Genomic DNA, 21,481 nt, shown 5'->3' with positions numbered 1-21,481 from the left:
GTTAATTTCTTTATTAGGACAATTTAAGATTTTACAGTGTTCAAGGTCAGGTTCTGGAGATCTCAGTAAAAGCACCTATGAGCAGACAGAAAGAACATGCCAAGCCTAAATTTAAATATAATGCACATGCATTTAGTCTGTTACATATGAGAAGTCAGTAATAGACTTTTTTCCATTACCAGCTGTGATATATCTGTAGAGTGAAATACAAGTAAGCTTTCGTTTTTAGCAAGCAAACCATCATGTTGGTAACCTTTTTGCTAGCATTTGCTAGCATTGCGGTAAGTCACTTCATAAAGAAACAAGCAACTGAGATACATTTTATCTTATTTCCCTTTCTTTCTGTGAGCTCTACCATATACTAATTTTAACTGATATGCATCTCTTTGAACACTTGATGTTGTCTTTGAACAAAGAGAGATACATTTCCAAAAGCTCTGCTTCCTTGCTATTCCTGGAAAATCCATTTGTATTAACTTGGCCTCTCTTCAGGAATGGAAGAAACCGGTAACCTCATGAGTTCACTCTATGCTTGCAGAAATCTGTTTTTCCATTGAAGGTACTGCTTGCTATGTCCTAGAACCTAGATGGATTTCATTTAGTTTAGTTTAATAACATCTGCTTCAGTCTTTGCTGTTGGGCATGGAAGATGAAGAGGTGTGTATTCATAGAGCATTGGAAGCTCTGGGGATAGTACACTCAAGTAATTGGCCAGTTTGAAACAGAAAGAGGAAGCACTGAGCGGTTAGCATTATCTCTGCTTAGCTTATTGGATACCTTGGATTGACACAAGGCAAACAATGGTTAGCTGAAGGTATTCTCTACAGCACACAGACAACATCATCCTGAAAGTATTAGAGATCTGTGGGCAGAGAGGACATTGTGGAAAAATGGTGGGTTGGTTTTCAAGTGCAGGCAAGGCAAATAGAAAGACTGATGGCGTAGAAGACATCTATTTCTCTTTCATCTCACTCTAGATAGAATGATTGTGATTTTCTCTATAGCAAATTCAAAAAAGGTTGCTGTATGCTGAGTCAAATCACTATTCTGTCTGGCTTTGAAGTTTCAGCCAAGGTCTTCCCTTGTCCTATCGTGAGATGCTATGAACTAAATTTAGAGAAGGTCTTCTCTAGAAGGTCTTCAGGATCTTCAGGATCTTCAGGATACTCTAATCCTTCTTAAACTGGGATCATTTGTTTTCTGACACTGACTAGTGGTAAAAGATTATCTCTTTTCAGTCCTTCTCTAGGCTATTTCAGAGATTTTGGGATGTAAAATTTTCTTGATATATACATGCTGGCATCCCTTCACCCATCCTCCCAGGTTACTAAACATTAAATCTCCCAGGGTGGAAGGAAAGGAGAGAACTGCAACAAGACTAATACACATATATACCTAAGTGTATATGGAAAGACAAGATGCCAGTATAGTGCTTCCCTTCCCTTCTACCTGGCTACCCAGAGAACAAATGCCATTAAATGTTCCTTGACTTTGTAGTTTTTCTATCATAATTGTAACCACAAACACCATAAGATTACACATTTCTGTTATTTCTATGACACATTTCTAAACTGTTGTTTTAAAACTAAACTATTAGCTTTATTTTCATAACCCATCAGTGTGGTCAGCTGCAGGAGAAAACTCATCTCGTGTCAATTTACAGAGAAACTGTTTGCTGAGTAAATGAATATGTGGAATCATCGCTTTGCCAGATCCCTTAAATCTTGCACAGTGGCTTTTACTCATAAGGAATTGTCAGTTAGGTTAAAACAGCACATACCTGGCAATTCCTCACAAGTGCAACATATAACAGTTGGGGAAGAGATTTCTACAGCATATAATTTCAAAGATCTGATCTAAGACATTCATCCTTGATATATGAATAGAGAACTATTAACAGAGTCTGTCTGTTTGTGATGCTGGATTTATACAACACCCTGAGAATGCATGGAGAAATCCAGTTGCAAGTCCTACTTATTGTTCTGGAATGGTTTAGTATGCGTTCCATTGGTTCCATTTGTTGGTCTAAAAAGAAGAGACAGAGCTTGAAAGACATGCCATGCCAAAGTGGCCAATCTTTTTGGAACAATGGGCACATTTTAATTTTGAAAGTTCTCACAAAAGGGATTATTACTTGGTGGACTGCCTGTTCACTGTGGGTATGGTCAAGCGCAAAACGTGTATTTAATTGGCGTACTGCATCTGGGCTACAAAAATCTGGAGAGCCACTAGATAGCAGCAAACGGGATACAGACAGTTGTAATTCTTTGTGGTCATATGGATTTTTGCAGCCCAGATCTGGTAAGCATATCTGTGCCAGAAAGCCAACTATCCAGTTTGCATCCTGCCAAACTCATAATTTTTTTCTCATACAAGGTCAATCTCTGGGCTGCACATGTCTGTCAAATGTTAACCTAATTCTGTAATTAAACATTGAGCTTTAAAAAACAACATGGAGAACGAGAGCATGTTTCAATCCCATTCTAGTGAGTGGAGCTTAAGCATATGGAATGGGGCACGTAATGGAAAACTCACCGTTTACATTTACATTTTCTTTTGCTTCTCCTTGGACCTTTGGGAGGAAGAAAAATATACATTTTAATAAATAAGGTATTGCACTGTTTTGCTATTCTTTCATCCTTTGTATATTACCCAACTTCATAATGGATCTATATCTATATCTATATCTATATCTATATCTATATCTATATCTATATCTATATCTATATCTATATCTATATCTATCTAGAGAGAGAGAGAGAGAGAGAGAGAGAATATACACACACACATAACAGTAACATTATGAAGTAGGCATCTCTCTCTCTCTCTCTCCTTAGGTAGCCAGCTATGATTTTCTTCTTTCATACAAACATGTGGACTGCAGAGTGGTTTCAAATTTCCACCAGAAATGTTTCACAGTTCCAGAATGGCTATATGCATCATGTGAACCAGTTAATTATGTGAAATGTGAAGTAAGAGGCTATAATGGGCACCATCTTTACATGAGTAGATATATGCCTAATTTTAAGCTAATCTCTTAGTAACTGTCAGCAGTTGAACCATCAAACAGAGTTTAAAGGAAATTTTCTTACCACAGCACACTGATATGATGATTACCAAGATCAGCAGAAGGAGAGAAACACCAGCTAAGGGAACCCAGATATAAAACTCACAGGAGATAATTTTTGGATTTGTCTTTGCTGAAATACAAAGCAAAAGAAGAGCAATGCTTTCACAAATGTAAACCCTCCAGTTCTTGATAATATCTCATTATTTTAAGATATTTATTTGTTCTGCTATGATGAGTTTCACGTTCGCGTTGTATAACTTGCACCAGAAGAGCAACATTGTTGACTGCCAGCCTAGAAACATAGTGGAAAAATATGGCACTTTTTGTAATTTTCAGTATTTCTTTTGTTTGTTTAGGGGGAGATGCTTCTCTTTCCTCCTCAGGTTAATGATCACCAGCTGTCATGTGGGAAGGATCCCTGAAGGGAGAGAGAGGAGGCCAGGGTACAACCATTGCAGAGACCTGCTCTGTTGGACTTCCCCTCCCACCTTCACAAGGGCATTATCAGTATGGCAGAGATCCCTGAATGCTACCCTTTTCCTACTACACTTCATCACCTTTAGTTCCTATATTTAAAAAGAGAGGTTAATCATCTGGCCCTGTTGTGAAGTTGTACCTTCAACTCCTGATCTGTTGAAATGGTATTATGAATTGTGTAGTGTTTTAGCTGAACAGCAGTAGTGGCTGGGATCTTCAAGTAGCCACAGTGCCAAGGACTACTGGGAGCTTTGCACAGCTTATTAATACATTATTTTTTCTCCAGGTTAAAACCTCCACACCCACCTCATGAGCACTGCCTCATCCTCCTGGCTGTTGTTTGCACTGTTAACTGACTTGCCTTATTCCGCTCTGTCTCAAAGAGCTCTTCTCCTCTCATTGTTCACTCCACTGGAGAAGAAGAGATCCACAGGAGAGAGAAAAGCAGAGCAGCAGCATCAGGATGCTTGGGGGATGTTCAGCCATAACCAGAGATGGTTCTCTAATAACTTGGAATGAGTTTTGAACTTCTATTTGGATGGATGTATGAAACACTGATGTAGAAAACATTGCCTCTGGTGTGGAATAATAGGAGGACACTTCGAAGCACCACAGTAAAACTCCTCTGTAATCTATCTCAGGGGTATATTAGATATGCATATTTTTACTTGAGCTGATTTCTCATGACTTCTTCTGATGGAAATCAAAGGTTTGGGTTGTTGGCAGCAGGACATGTTTTTGTATTATACCCAGGGCCTAAAATGATATGGCAATATTTTTGTATATCTTTCAGTTGTGGCCTCTAATTTCTAAGTTGGTTAAGGAAACATACCTATGATTGTAGAATTGGGACATTTCATAGCTTCTTCTCTTATCAGTCCTTTGCTGGTGACTACAATTTGCTGTGGGGTGGTAGGACGCATGGTAGTAGTTTTCACTGTAAACAAGATAGACATAAAAGTGTTTCTCTTCTGTTTTCTTGACTAATGGCTAATGGCTGGAGGGCTGGATGGTTTATAGCAAGGTTCCTCCCCCATAGTCTTCAATGACTCCATAGTTATAATCAGGCAAGAGAAAGGAAAATAATGCATATGAGCCAAGCAATTCTCTCCTGGTTTAATATCTGAGATGAGAAAGGTAATAGTCCATCCTGGACCTTCTCCCACCCCATCCCCAATCTTAATTTTCAGAAGTGTCTAAAGTCCAGAAAAATCAGTCGTACTGGCTTCACTTTTCAACTTCATTCCCCAGAGAAAGTATCACTGCTTGAACACTGATGAATGAAATGGATGCATGAAAAAAGTGAGACGTACTGGCTCCCTCTTTAACTAAGCCTATCTTTTATTGGTGATAGAAGTAGTTTCTGAAATAGGTCCTAAAACAGACTTAATACAGTTAAAAGGAAAAATACTTCCAAAACTTCCCCCTCCCCAATCCTGAGAAAATTAGAAAATCCTACTTTCCCCCTATGTGTGACAAAACCACAACAAAGAAGAGAAGAGTAGAAGCTGATCTGGCAGGGAACATATAGATGAGGAATTTAAAGGCATATGATGAAACCTACCTGGCAGGTAGACTGGGGTGCCCGAACTAAAAAGCAGTTTCTGATTGCGATGGCGCACGCAGTAATAGGTAGCCTCGTGCTTCTCCTGAAAGCTGGCAATAGTTAGCTGGTAATAGTTGCCAGTTTTTGAAGACTTGTAGCCTGTGAGAATTCCCGTTACCTCTTTAGATCTTGATGTAACATGTGAGATGAAGTGGTGTGTACCATCTGATTTCTGAAGAACCCAGAACACTCCGGCATCCATGTAGTTAGACTCACACTTGAATTCCACTTTGGTTCCAAAAGCATGGGGGGGATTGCTGATCATCTTGATGTCTATTGTGTCTGTTTGGGACCTACAGCAGCCTAGAGAGAGGAGACAAGTTCAGTTGCTCACTGGCCGATTGCAGCCCAATAATTTGAACCACATTCTGATTGGCTGGATTGGGCTGAACTCTTTTTGGCTGAAAGGCTATGAACTTAAGGAAAAAGTACTAAACAGGTCTGAGATTAGTGCTGATCTAGGACTGGAGAAACCCAGGTACTAGTCCACCCTCAGCCATGGGAACTGAGTGGGTGGTCTTGGTCAGTCACGGAATGACATCCTCTATCCAGCTCAGCGTACAACAACCTGATTGGGGGGGGGGAATAAAAGGAAGGAATGCAATGTGCTACCTTTTGCTTTTGGAGGAAAGGCAGGATATAAATCTAATTTTAAAAGAAGAAATAAATAGCATGGGCTAAAGCAACAAGGTGCAGAGGTATTAAAACACATTGGGAAGCTTTTTAATTTAGTCTTAGAATCATTAGCGATGCAAATTAGATCAGCTCTTAATATAAGTGGGATAAAGGTTGATTCCAACTAAGTTTATGTCCTGTGACTTAAAGCCTGGGAGTTACATTCATTTTAATTACATTTATTTTACCCACCAAGTCAAAGGTAAAGGTAATTTATTCCAGCACAGTAGACATATTAACTTGGACAAATTTTGAAATTTCTTTAGGAATACAAAGCCCTAAATATTTAATAAAATTGGTAAAGACATCAAAAGATCATTGTTTTGTATCTATTGGACACTATCTAGAATGTTTTGTAAAGGATTGACTAATCATTATTTATGTTGATGTTGCAAGAAATTTGAGGGTGCTTTAACTTATATATTATGGTCATACTCCTCCTTACACCCCTTTTGGAATAATGTTATGCAATACGTTGGCAGAATTATTGAGAAAACTCTGGTTTTTAAGACATGGATATTGTGCTGAATTATATACTGACTACTTGGAATTTAATGTGTTCAGAACAAAGATGGGTTTTTGTGCACTAATAATAGCAAAAAAAATAATCTTTAAGAAATGGAAAAATAGTCTAATTCCAGATATAAAGGATTGGATTTCAGAGATGTGTGACTTAGCAATTTTTGAGAAATTATATATTTGGTTAATCAGAAAATGTCATATTATCTTTCCCTTTGGAAAAAATTCTTGGACAGGCTTGGTCGGCATTGAAAGCTTAGTTGGTTGTTTTTTTTTAAAGACTTACAAGATCAGGTGAACTCAGGATATAGTTGTAATCACAGTTTTTTGTTTGTTCTTTTTACATATTTTCTTATTGTATTATGTTTTTCTTTCCTTTTGTATTTGTGTGTGGTAAATTGTTCATTTTTAGTTTATTTTACATTTTTATGTCTGTTTGAAAATGGATTAATCAAAACCATCTGGTAAAAAAACACAATGGGAAGCTTCACACACTGTGGTGTGGACGGGGTTCAAGTTGGAAAAATAATGTAGTAATCACATTGAATTTTTCAAGCATTTAACAACATTGATATACTTTACTGTTGGTTCAGTGCCTTCTTTCATATTGTTTTTATTGGAGATTACTGCAGCGTGCTGCTCACATGCATCCTCGGGAGAATGAAAGTGTGGGATGTAGTTAACTAAATAAGCAAGTGTAGGATCCCGTCCGGACAGCCGGATCTTATCGATGTACTGCAGCAAGGACATGAACAGTACTTTATCAGTTCAAACAGAATCCAAGGCATCAAAAATGTCTTCCTTGTTGTTTGGGTTGCTCAGAGAATGCGTATTTACAAAAGGCTAAGGTCAGTGTTGTCCAAACTTGGCCACTTTAAGATGAATGGACTTCAACTCCCAGAATTCCCCAGCCAGCTATGCTGGCTGGGGAATTCTGGGAGTTGAAGTCCACTCATCTTAAAGTGGCCAAGTTTGGACAACACTGCCTAAGGTGCTCTGTGCGTGTGTACCTTTGAGTTATTATTGACTCCTGGCAACTGTCTGGACAAGTCCCTGCAGCTTTCTTGGCAAGATTTTGGAAGTGGTTTACCATTGCCTTCTTCCTGGGGTTGTGAGAGAGTGACTGGCCCAAGGTCACCCAGATGGCTTTGTGCCTAAGGCGGGACTAGAACTCACAGTCTCCTGGTTTCTAGCCTGGTGCCTTAACCACTGCACCAAACTGGCTCTACATATCTACAAATATGCCTCCCAAAATCTTAGCCTCAACAAAACAGAGCTTGCGAGTGCCTTGTGTAGCTATGGTTTACCCTCTCTGTACACCCTTCGGAAGGAGGGCTGTGGGAAACAGATGCAGCAGCAGCTGCACTGCAGGTGGCTATCCGTCACCACACCATTCCATTGCAGTTTGAGGGCAGGAGCGGGGCCGATGCCCTTTTTCACACTGCAGAGGAGTACGTGAGCGCTTAGGCGCTCGTGGTCACCGGACACGGGGAGATACTGCTTTAGTTCACATCTGAATGGAAATGGAAAGAACTGGAAGCAAGTTCCTTTGGTAGAAGTATTTCTCTGAAATGTTCAGTATCCTTTGCCAACTGAATGTGTGTGTGTGTGTGTGTGTAGAATGTGTAGAATGTGGAGAGAGAGGCAGTGGGCATGAGAGAGCACACCCATACTAATGTACAGTTCTTGGAAACAGTTCCCTCACATTTAAACAACTAAAAGTATATATTCAGGAAACTTAGGAGAACGTGTTCTCATGAGGCAAAATTGCAAACAAAAAAATGCATATGGGTGGAAAAATGTGCAACAAAGTACATGCAAACTTTAATGCATTTTTTTTACATCTCAAGCTAGTACAGGAATGGAGTGAACTGAACTTAGAAATGAAAAATGAGAAATCATGAGAAAGTGACAGATTCAATGGCCTTTACAAGTCATGCTGGACTTCCTAGAAGCATCGATCAAGTGGTCAAGCAATCAAGGTTTATTTGATTTGTTGTAACAAGGAAAGAATGCTGCTGCTGGATGAGATCTACGGCCTCTCAGTTCAGCAATCTTACTTCCAGAGGAGCTAAGCAGGTGATTCTGGGAAGCCTACAAGTGGGGCATGATGAGAACTCTCCCCCTCATCTTGCTGAGAAACAGACATTTGAAAGCAGGTCATCTCTGATTTCCAGATATATATTGCCATCCACAATAGTAGCCATTGGTTGTGACTAATTATCTCCCGGAATTTGTCTTATTACATCTTAAAGCTATCTCATTTTTGTGGCCAACACCATGTCTTACAGTAGGAAATGCCGTAGTTTAACAATGGGTGGAAAATCTTTCTTTTGCCTGTTCTCATTCGTACCACTTAGCTTCATTTCAGTCAATTTTTCATTACATCCTTTAAACTATTCAACTAAATATTGTAGTACTTCAGCATCTAAAATATTTTTGAATACCCTAATACTCCCCCCTCTTTCTATTAAAGTAAATAGACATATCATTTTAATTTGGAAGAATTACATTGAATTTACTGATCATGATTGTGCACAGAGTTCAGTGTGGTAAAACCTTCCAGTTTTCTTATGCTGAACTCTGTGCTTGCTTGCTTGATTGTGCGCCATCATTTTCAACTCCTAGTGACCACACAGGTAAATTTTCTCTCTGAAAATTCTGTATTACAATGTCAATTTTGTTTGAAGGTTTTTTTAAAAATTAAAATTATGCCAGAACCACGTCTGAATATATTTTTTATCCAGAGAGACGAATCCCTTTAAGCAAAACTCCAGTTTTCCATATATTAATGCTGAAACTCCTTGTGTTGACTATGTTTTGTTACATGCTTCCAAGACATTTAATACCAGTGTTGAAATAGATAAATTTTAAATAATTGCTTAAAAACTCCTGTTTCCTTACTAAACTATTCATGTGGCAAAGATGCAGATATTTGATATCAGATTTTGAATTTTCAGAGTAGTAAACTATAATTATAGCTGCAAAAACAAAAACCAACTCTTTTGGTAGTTTAATGTATTTATGGAAAAACTGGTGAAATTACAGATGTGCTGATTGGGAATGTGAAAGTACATGTACTTTGTATGCAGAGGATTGTAGTAAAAGTTAGCTTGTGTGATGCAATGAGGTATATGGATCAGACAGTTAATAAGTCAAAGATCAAGTAGCTGTATTTGATCATGAGTTTTATATATGTAAATGGCAAAAAATGAGCAAGTAAATTAATTTGTTGCTCTTACAAATATTAATTTGTAGAATGTTTGCATACATGCAAATGTTGGTAGAAAAGTAATGGGTAGTATATGGTCTGTTGGAAGGAATGACTATTTGTTCAAGTAAGAATGAATGAGGACTGAATTGCAAAATAAATATTTGAAGGAAGGGAGGAAGAAACAATGAATACATGTGTTAGAGGAAGGGGAAGACCAAGAAAGGTGGGGTTGGATGGAACTCATGAACTGGAAAAGAAAGAGATGAGAACTCTAAAGAATAACAGGCAATGTATGAAACAGTGCGTGGACATCGTAAAAGCAAAAATGGTCTTCCAGGAACAGATTGGTATGGAGAGGAATAGTAAGTAGTTTTGTGCAAACTATACTTTGCTATGTTTCCTTTCCTTTTAGTTATCTTGTGCTTTTAATTTTTAAACATATTATTTCTATTGTATCTCTCAATATTGCTTATCCTGAAAAGGAATAGTGTGATAGGTATGTGGGAATGCATGCATGTACAGTATTTATTTTTTTCTCATATATTAAATCTGTTTTCTACTTCAATTATCTATCTGTCTTTTTTTCTCAGTGGTAGCCTCCTCACCTTTATCCAACCATCCCACATGGTAATTCTTGTTTAAAAAATCAGACTTGTAGAGATAACAACAACATAACAGTAATAACAAGTTAGATTTGTATCCCGCCTTTGGCTTACCTATGGATTCCCCCTTCATTTCTTTCTCACAACTACAACAGTTTGAGATAGGCTGGACTTATTTTTGTTATACAGCCTTGGATTCTGATTTTTCTGACAAAGAAAAGAAATGTACATGTCTTTAGAGACCGACTGGAGTCTGGTATTATGTTCAAAGTACTTTTTAAAGTTCTTCAGTTCCTGCTGATTTAAAGATCCCTCCTCCCCTCCACCATCCACCCCAAGTAGTAACATCATACTCACATAAAAACTGACCAAGGAGCCATAGGACAGAAAGAATTCTGGCCATTTTCTGTTTTTGCAATCCGTCTTTAGAAAAGGCACAGGAGAATTATAATTACCTTGATGGATGAAATGGGTCTCCGTTAGTGGAAAAGGATGTGATGTCAGCTACTTCCCCTCCCTCTCAGTAGAGTTTTGAGTTTTCCAATGAGCAGAATTGAACAAGAATAACCTGAAGGGGCATCTGGTAGATTTTTATGCAAAATTGAAGGTAATCAGTTAGTTTGCTTATTCAGATCATAAACAAAATGGGAAACAGTTAAAAAGTTATGCAAAATCAATGGTCCATAAATTTAGGTTAGCCTCCTGTGACTGTCCCAGAAACTCCCATGTACCGTTTGATAGCAGCTCTGCATAATGTATGTACATTCAGCTGGAATAATGAGGTTAAATCAACATTAAAATCATCATGAAGTAACACTACCTGACAGCTCTAAAGATGTCCATCTTTGATCTCTATTATCTAACAAAAATACTCCTCAAAATGCACAGGGTCTCCAAATGCTATGCTGTTTGGGTATCTGAACAAATGTTGATTGCTGGAAATGTGAGACATTACAGGCTAATCTCCAATACATTTTCTGAGATGGTAATACTATAACATCTTTTTGGAATGATATGATAATCAGAATCAGTATATATGGCATATTCCTTAGAACTGGTGCATAGATGATGAACAGAGGCTCTGGTTATATAGGGCCAAATTGCATATCGTACTGCAAAGATGGAAGTCCGCCAGTGCCAATCAATGTGTGGTAGCACTCATAGCACAAACAAATACATTACAGAAAAGGAACACATTTCTGTAATTTCAAAATATCTGGTGAAATATTTTGGAGGAGTTAAGATGATCATTTTATCTCTTTGTGCCATCAACCTTGGGCTTTGCTTGCTTACCTTTTTTACACATGAAATAATATTCCAGTATTACTTTTATTTATTTTCTCTATATGCTGTTATTTTAAAGGAGTCCGGATGGGCTTATTGGTTTCTATAATTCTAATTCTAATTGAGATTAAGTTGGGATAACTGGGATGATGATGAAAGTATTCTTTAGCTTTTCAGTGAGCAAACGTTTCATCGTAATAGATTGTTAAATCTCATACTGCTTATGTTTCATTGATCCTAGAAGACTGCTTAGGATGTGATGGGAGAATTGAGAAATACTTTTATTTGGCACTGAAAGCAGCAAGAAAAGTAGCAGACGGGGGGCTCCTACTGTCATGAGCAGAGACACCATTGCTGATAGAACCAAAGAAAGAGCTGAAGTGTAATTAGAAAGGATATTTACACCCAGGGAAAAATAAACTCCTAAAAATGAGGGAATAGTGGTGGATCCAAAGAGAAAATAGTTATGAGTACAGGGTATTAAATGAATCATTTTCCATGCTAAAGAAGTGATATAAATATAGTAGTTAGGGAGATGTTATTGTTTTGAGACTGATAATTTTCTAGAAAATAGTACAGAACTAAAATCACTCTTAGTTCCCTTTGCAAAGCTTTGCAACAATATGGTTTCCCATCCAGGCACTACCCTGAGCTTCAATTTGAGATGGAATTAAGTCAGATATTTTCAGACATTTCTCATGATTCCACTATCATCCAAAATAATCAGTCAGGGATATTTTCACTTCAGTAGTGCCAGTTTGGCATCAACTCTAGTGGAGGCTGCTTTATATAAGCATCGTCTATTATCTTGGTACTTGATAAGGTACTGGGGTGAAGCTCTCCTGGACTATATTGAGCTAGCCTAGACTGTATCTAGGCCAGCAGAAAAGCATTCTGGTTCGACTGTGTAGTATGCAGTACACAGAGGGAACCCCATATTGCATACTTCATCAAAGATACATCTCACAATCTCAGTTTTAGTTCTTGGCATTTTCTACCATTCTCTTTCAAGCCACAATGAAGAAAATGTGCCGCTAGCCACAGAAAATATGCTTCACCATAGCTTTACCTGTTAAGATGTTTAGCAAGTGGTAATAACTAAAATTGTTTTTTTTTTTTCATTTTGTTTTTGTAATGTAGTTCTCCAGTCAGAAAGCACACACAAAAATAATACATTAATTAAAAGCATATTGAAAGGTGTGCCCATAATTGAAAATAATGTAATATTAGAGAAAACATTTGTGAAAATCACTTGGGAAGCATGGATGCAAAGATGTTTACATAAGGAAAACTCTAGCAGTGGTGTTTTAAAATTGCAAACTGATGCAGAAATGGGGTGAAATAAACAGTTCTGGAAAAATGAGAAACCAGACGTCACCAAAATTTCCCCTCTATATCAACGCTAATAATGATAATGAGGCCTAACTCCAAATCAATGGACACCTTCATCAGCACAACTTCTGTTGTATCTGAATGATGTTTCAGTTTGCTCTCTTGAATTAATGACCTTGAACACTAGTGCGGAACTTCCACCCTGCCTCCTAAAGCAAAGATGGAGGGGTAGAGATGGAGCAAAGGCTGAGAATACTAAAAATTCATTCTAAACTTTTGGACCAGCTTAAGTTTAATATCACAAGATATATTACTTGAGAGAAGAATCTTTAATATTTAATCAGGTTTACTGTTGTTTTGGTTTGAAATTATCATGTGAAAGCTGAAGAACATACTTCTTCTGTAATTTACTTTGGAAGGGGAAGGAGTATCTTTTATTTTTCTCATGTTTTGCTATTATGTTTACTTGTGGGCATTTCTTTAACTCTGGCTCTTAATTACACATTTGCTTTTTATATCTATATGACCTTGGCTACTGGGAACAGTTACAAATTTCAGTTTGTTTTACAGCTGGCTCTGTCCTCCTTTTTTTCTTCTCTACTCCTCTTTCTACACCTCCTCCCTGGCTTTTCCTTTTTGGTCTTCCTGTAAATCTGCTTTCATTTAAGTTTAATATATTTTAATAGCTTAATCTGAAGAACTGTCTCCGTTTTCCCTCCCATTGGTTCAGGTAATATCAACAATAATTTGATTAATTGATTAATTGATGTAGGCAAGTGTTGTATAATGTCTGACTAGTGCCAATCTGGATTTACACTTTTTAAAAAATTATCACTATTCTTTTTAAAAATCATTTTATTTTTTCTCATTGTTTTGATTCAGATACAGCATGGATGAATCTGGCATATGCCTTTTTTTCTTGTCACTTTTTAAAAATACCTAATAGCAATTTCCCTTTTATCATGGAATGTTAAAAGAGTTAGGGTCATTTCAGACAAATGTAGCTGAATTAAAAAGCTGGGAACTGAAATTGATTTTTTTTTTTTTTGCAGGAGATTCCTAACCTGCATAAAGATATACAGCTTTTACAGGAAAATGTAAGGTGGTAATTCAAAATGTGCTAGATTTGGTAAACTGTTGAAGAAGAAATATCAGATGGAGAAGGTCACTTTTTAATACCATCACAGGTCATTGATAGCATTTAGTACTCCTGAATTTGTATAGTCAAACTACAGATTCTCCAGCAAAACTACAATTGTTTTCAACACTTGCATACTATGCTGGCATGCCATAGAATAGGGAGATGATCTGAATCAACTTTTGATTCTTTTTAGATTCTACCACCCAAACTGCATTCTCAGATTTGTAATATTTTGTAAGATTACATATCTGAATTTAATTTAGTAGATTTTTGGTATTTCTTAACCCTTCTTAATTGGAATTATATTTTTTTTCTTCCGTAGACAGGAACAGCTTTTGGCTAGAATATTTACCAATATCTCAATCTTTGATCTCTGAAGTTGAAACATGTCAAGGGATATCACAATTTCACATCATGTCCCTGTGAAACAACTTGCTTTTTTCAATAATATTTCAATAAATTTAAATTTAAATACATTTTTAAAATGGTCCTTCAGTGCATATCAGATAAAAGATAAAGATTTTATTAAGCAGATGAAACAGGAGATGGTAGAGCTTTTCACATTAATAGGGACTTGTACAGGATAATATAAAGCATTAATTATCACATACATTTCTCATAAAAAGAAACAAACATTGGCTGAAGTTAATTTTTAGAGGAGAAAGTTAAAGAATTATTAACTATGCATCCATTAATCTCTTGATAAAGATATTTGGTCTCTAAATATGAACTGAATAAGCTTTATGCTTCCAATACAGAGTGTTTATTGCATTGCATCAGGCAATGATATTGGGAAAAGATAGAAAAATTTAGTAAGTTATTGTCTGTTAGCATCAACCAGATTAAGCAAAGTATTGCTGCACCAGGGATTCAGCACAGATTCAAGACCTTTTAATCAATTGTTTTGGTATTATTTTACATTGTATACAGGTGACCCACATTCTTGTTATCTGTGGTTTCAAATAACTGCACTTGGAATATATTCCAAGTGCAATATATATATATATAATATATAATATATTATAATATAATATATATATATTATAATATATATATATTATAATATATAATAATATATTCATATATATATATATATATATATTATAATATAATATATATATATTATAATATATATATATTATAATATATAATAATATATTCATATATATATATATATATATATATATATATATATATTGGAATATATTGAAGAAGCCTTGGTATCCATGTTAAATGGTTCTAGGTATCTGGTTTTGATGATGCATTTTTGTGTAGTTTAAACATGTGCAAAATAAAGGGTGGCCTTCTGCCATGCATAACATGTTTTTCATTGCCTCATTTTCCAGCTGTTTGATTATGCACCATTAAGTTAGAGTCAATTTTTAGTGACCACTTATACCATCTCCATGATGATCTGTCCCCAACCTAGCCCTTCAGGTCTTCCAACTGTGCACCTGTTGCTAATGTAATTGAGACTCTCCACCTTGTTTAACCTCTTCTTCTCTTTTTCCTTCCACCTTTCTCAGCATTATGGGCTTTTCAGTGGAGCAGGGCCTTTGCATAGTATGTCCAAGATATGATAATATGGGCCTAGTCTGTGGTCTGGCAGGAGGGGTATGTTGCAGGTCCTGTTGGTGAAGGAGCTTCGTTTGGTGAGAGCTAGGAGGAGAGCCTTTTCTGTTGTGGCACCCACCTTTTGGAACATCATTCCTCCCGAGGTGAGATTGGCCTCAACCCTACTGGCCTTCTGGAAGGCCCTTAAAACATGGTTCTGCGATCAGGCCTGGAGATCCCATGGAAGTGTGAAGCCCGTTAAATGGTTGTATTTTGTATAAGTTTAGAATGTACTCTTCCCTGACTTTTGTTATTATAGTTTTTAACTGTTTTTAACTGTATTTTAATGGCTCTGTTTTAATTATGTAGATTGTTTGGCTTTCTGTTTTAATTGTGTGTGCCACCCAGATTCAAAAGCACGAGATAGGTGGCTATATAAATTTAATAAATAAAGAAATAATCTTAGTCCCTATGCTCCTTGATTTTTATTACTACAGCTTTCAGATCATTTACATTTTCAGCTATTGGAATAATCAACATAGTACAAGTTATTGATGTTTCTTTCTCCAATTTTAAAATTGTACTTCTTCTTCTAGTCCCACTTTCCTCAATATATATTCAGCATGTAGGCTGAATAAATAAGGAAAGAGTATACAGCCTCATCTCTCTCCTTAGCCAACCTGAAGCCAGTTTGTTTTACTATGTTCTGTCCTTACTATAACTTTTATTGTAATTTTACAATTAAAATGTATTATCAGCATGAATACAACTGTGTGTGAATACACACACATACACACACAGAGTCATAAACATATACACATACTTTGGATGCTGCTGTTGTACTGGGAAATAAACAGTGCTGTAATTCCCTCCCTCTGCTTTTAATTCAAAGCAAGTGCCTTGGTCAGAACTGCCTAAGTAAATAAAAAGTATTTAAAAAAATATTTTAAAAAGTATTAAAAAAAATAATTGAAAACATGTATTTTTCTTAATGTTTATGTCCAGTGGATAAACAATAGAACATCTGCTTTGTACGTGTAGTCAACTGTCAGAAAAGCATAGGAATACGATATAGCTCAGCTGTGGTTATATTGTGGTTACTTTGTGCTTCTGAGAAAAGCAAAGTGGAAGAGGTGAGAAATAACTAGAAAATCTTAAGAACTGAACCAACTAGCATACACTGGATTTGAACACTAAGTCAGCCTCTGCTGTTGGTCTATAACCAGTATAGCTTCCAGCCGGTAGAACAGCTGGTGGGATTATGGCCATTAAAATCCAACATAAATGGAGAGCTTCATGTTGGGGAAGCCTGCTGTCGGTACATAATCAGTCCATTTGGGGTAAAGTGCATTGAAAGGCAGAGTCCTAAAGCATTCAACAATGAATCGTTCCAATATGAATCATCCTGAAAGCTTGAAGAATACTTACAAATGCTATTCATAGGAATGCAGCATGGAAGAACTAACTTTGATGAATCAGATAAGAAAGCATCCAGTTCAGCATTCTGTTTTCTACTAAGATCAACCAGAACCTTGGCACTGTTGGTTTCCAGCACTAGAAATACAGATACCACTTTCACATGATTCCATTTAGTTTCTATAGGCCAGTGTTGTCCAAACTTGGCCACTTTAAGATGAGTGGACTTCAACTCCCAGAATTCCCCAGCCAGCATCTTAAAGTGGCCAAGTTTGCACAACACTGCTATAGGCAGTTGCTTTGATAGGCCATAAATTAGAATTACTGTATTTGGTCTGACCTGGGAATGGGCTACTGTGGGTGTCTCAGTAAAAATTACAATTACAGCAGGATATCATTCTGTAATTCAGTGCTCCCATTTCTGCAGAGACAGAGCCTTTCAGCATAGAGGATTTTGTGATATCTACCCTCTAACAATGCTGATATCAAACTGCAATAGTGTAAAGGCCCCTCACAGTTTGCTATTTGTAAACTGGGCCAGATGTCATGCTGGTTTAAAATGAAATTCACTGTGCCCCAGTTGAGCTCCAAGTGACATCTTGGTATATTCTGTTTGTAATTCTATCTCAAGAAATCTTTGTTTAAGAGCTACCGTTGCCTGATCTTGTCCCAGGTGCATCAGCATCTCACTGGAGAACGCCAATTTATGTAATTTGGAATTTCCAAAAAGAATAATTATCTGACAGGATAAGGTGTACCAGATCTTGGGACAGCAATATGACAACTGTAAACAATGAAATGTTCATACATCTTTGATGTTGCCCTGTTTATGTATCCCTTTTGAAAACATTATTAAAATGATAATTCTGGGGTTTTAAAAATTATTATAGGTGTTTAAAGCAATATGTACTAAGAGCCCATGAATGTTTAATCATTTCCAAGTTAACTCTGAACTCATAACGGGGTGTGCATATACATGTAAGACTTCATAAAAAGCCTTTTGTTCCTACTAATGGAACAATCTTTGATGGGGAAGAATACATGTACCAGTAGAAACAGACAGAATCTGGCAATCTTGTTTGGCAAATCTTATCTGGAAAATCTTCAGCCCACAATCCTTGTAAAGAGACAAAGTTCTGACATCTGAATAAGTCTGCTTGTTATAGTTTTTGCAAAATAGATGATAGACCTGCTCTGTATGTGTTGGAATCCCTGAGGCCAAAGAAACTTCTCATGAATTTTTTATAGAAAATGTGTAAATTGTTGAGTTTGAAAAGTCAAAAGGTTTTAATTTTTGTTTTGAGGTGATATACTATAATGCTAACATGATAAAGATCCTGAAACCTGAAACTGAAGAACTCTGACCTGTAAGAATTGCTATACAATTCTTGGATCTGGTATTACATTTTGGTCCACAGTCCTTTAGTATCTAAACCAATTGGTTTATCAGAAGGCTCTATTTATGCTTTGGAATAGGTGTACTTATGATTTTATTTTTGGAAGAAATGGAACCAATAGAGAGTCTGAAAAATGAGGCAAATGGCCAGCCAAGGATGCCTTTCAGAATTACCTTCATGCAGAAAGGTCTACAAGACTTTAATTAGCAGTTGTTGTTATTGTTGTTAGTAATAGTATTCTTATCAACCTCTCCCCAAAGCTATTGAGGTTATGACTGGGAATGGAATTCTTTTTCAATGTCCCCAAGGCGTTCTTTATAATACTGATGAGAAGAGGCTGTAAAAGAAAGGCAGGACGTTTGCAAAATAACAGGAAACCTCAAGCTTGGTTAGTGGGACTGTAAAACCCCACCAAGGTTGAGAAAGGCAGCAGAGCCCCATCTAACAATACCCAGGTGGTGCTATGCTAGATTTCATGCCTCACCACCGCAAGCTTCGTAAACTGTCAGTGGAAAAAGTCAGCTCTTGTTCTTTGTGCTTGAACAAGAGGACCTACCCTCTTATCTATCCAGTTTGTATATTAAGAAATATTAGGGTCACTACCTTCAAATCCAGGCATGAAGCAATAAGCCAGTTGGCCAGTCAATACAGTGACTTGGTACTTTCTACTACATTGGGAGACAGTAGCAGCAGGAGGCGAAATCATATTTGCTCTGCTCATTTTTTGTTTTAAAAAAGCACTTTGCAGTCTCCACCAGCTGTTGGTTTATGCCATGTCTGATCATTACTACTTCTAATCTGTCAGTCCTCTTGGTGCAGATGATTCTCCTACTCAGAGCACACAGTAGCACAAGTGGGAGGTGCATGTTTCTTTAGTAAAACCATTTTATTATGGGACAGAGTACGTCCTTGGAAACCCTTGGGATCGTCAAAACAAAACTCTTACAGAAATTGATTCTGCAAGCCTTCTCTTCATTTTAAGGATGGAACGATTTTATTTCTTACAATATTTAACTCACCTAATCAACAAGTGACAGATACCCCTGCCAAAACCAGGTTTCTGGTTTCCCCTGCAGCCCAAAATGGCCACAGAGGGTAGTACCCAGTGACCTGATGGGGGGAGTGCATTCCTGCAGCAGCCAGTAGGAGCTCAGCAGATATGAGTCCCTGGCCATATTATCTCCATGATGTATGAAAGGTAATGTGTGTGCTAAGACAAGTTGAGAGAACATGGAAAATGGATTTTAAAACTGGAATAAATAATGACCAATGTAGGCTACCTCCATGATGAGTTGGGACATAACAAAGCCTGAATCATGAAGACGGGCCCTCTCAATCTGGTTCGTGAGCATATCCAAGCTGTACTGGCAATCAATGTAGATTTTTTGTACATGCATCATAGAATCCACATACTTTACACTGGATAATGGTCCAGCTGACACATTTACATGCAACTTCTGCACATTTTCCAAGTGTTCCTGGCAGAGAGTACACTGTAATGGTCCAAACAGGATGTAGCCAAGGTGTATATCATCCTCACCAAATTTGACCATCTTGGGTTAATTTTCTTCTCCCAAATCACTATAACTTCTGCTGAATGCATGACAGGGAGGTTCTCCCCCTGGCTGCTTTAAAACTATTTACCTCAACTTTCCAGATGTGTTTAGACTACAACCAGAATTATACAGCTGTTAATGTTGAATCAGTTTGGGAAAGGTGTCATTCTTAGATATTTTTCTTTTTCCTTTTTAGAATCACCAGTTTATCTTCCATCTGACTTGAAGTCCTACTGAAGTTAGCAACTTAATTCTAAATAAAATCATGCACAAGATTAGTAATAAATTAGCTTACTGTTGATAAGAGGTAGTGGTGACCATCTGAATTTATTCATAGACCAAATATCAGAGGTGAGGGAAGCATTTCCTAACAATTCAATAACTCACGTTGTGTCTCTTATTTAAAGCCCTCCAAATGACTCACAAAATTAATAAATTATGAGAAATACATTGAAGCCATCTCCTTAAAATTAAGCAAAATCCAAACAATTCCACCTGGACCTAAATTTGGTGTTCTTTTCACCACCTCCCCACTTCTATGACATCTTGTCAAGAGCAGAGCCTTCTAAAGGTGTTTTTCCAAAACTTGGGAATACTCCCCCAGGCCCTTTACCTGCCATTGCTTTTTGCTTACCTGCTGCTTTTTAAGCTGGCAAAATTCTGTTCATCCTTTAAACAATGTTGTGCTCTCCTCTTGCCTCCGCTTATCTCCCCATCTCCCTTCATTTAAAGACATAAATACTTTACAAATTCCCATTCATGCTACATATATTGGCAGTTAGTGGTTGAGCCAGAATTGGCAAGGTTCTAAGGGTTTTATATCAATTCAGTGCAGGTGCAATTCAGTGCATATTTTCCTGCCACTTCAAGGGTTAAGACTGGAGGAAAGCACTTGAACATGGCTGTATGGAAAAGCCCACTAAGTAATGTGTGTTCCCATATAATAGTATTATTGCTCTTATTGATGAGAGAGTTCTAAATTTGCTGACTATTCTCCAGTTCCTCTCCAAAAGCAATGGAAGCGATTGATCAGATGAGACACCATTGTTGTTGTTTACATGATGTGCAAGATGATTTGTGTTTGAACTAAAATTTTCCATAACTTTACGGGCACATGACTTTACACCTCATATTACACTAAGGGAAAACCAGAAATGAAGGCAGATGGCTGCTGCAAAAGAATAAATGATTATACCTAAACTGCCTTGAAAACATTTCATTTTGGCTGCCCAACATGTTTCAAACAAGGGCTCAATCTGTTTTCCCACTTCCAAAGGTAGTACCTTCCAAGGCCTCATTCTTATAATCCCTCAATTCACAAAATGCCAGTGAATGTGGAAAAAGAATTTGAACCCTGGAAAAAAACACAAAATGTGTGGGGCATTTAAAAAAAAAAAATCATTTTAAACTATACTTAAAAATCTTTGAATGCATAAAATGTTTCAGAAAAGCTATTGGGAATTATATATTCCTTCTGGTCTTAAACAAAGCCTGCTGTAATAATTTTTGAAAACAATGGTTAACTCAATTTGCCTAGGATTAAGTAAAATAAATTAGAATAGCAGTACTCCATCAATGTTCTCTCAAAAAGGGTTGAGTTTGACTGATATGGAGGAAAAATGTTAAACAAAATCTCTC

At 37.0% G+C, this 21,481-nt stretch overlaps 1 protein-coding gene across 1 annotated transcript; it reads right to left on the bottom strand.

The window, feature by feature from the left end:
* On the bottom strand, window positions 1-10,627 carry CD8A (CD8 subunit alpha). The gene is made up of 6 exons (XM_015887962.3): window positions 10,521-10,627; window positions 5,112-5,456; window positions 4,380-4,484; window positions 3,093-3,200; window positions 2,536-2,572; window positions 1-2,025 (listed from the first exon to the last, which is right to left on the bottom strand). Exons 1-6 carry the CDS (start codon window positions 10,564-10,566, stop codon window positions 1,971-1,973), a joined length of 696 nt encoding a protein of 231 aa, XP_015743448.1. The 5' UTR covers window positions 10,567-10,627; the 3' UTR covers window positions 1-1,970.
* Between the last annotated feature and the right edge of the window lie 10,854 nt (window positions 10,628-21,481).

This window comes from Python bivittatus, unplaced genomic scaffold (genome assembly GCF_059951505.1).
Source record: "Python bivittatus isolate LINGU-HERP-01145 unplaced genomic scaffold, Pbiv_v1 ctg000000_np1212, whole genome shotgun sequence".
Classification (NCBI taxonomy): Eukaryota; Metazoa; Chordata; class Lepidosauria; order Squamata; family Pythonidae; genus Python; species Python bivittatus.
This window is presented reverse-complemented; position numbering and strand designations above follow the sequence as displayed.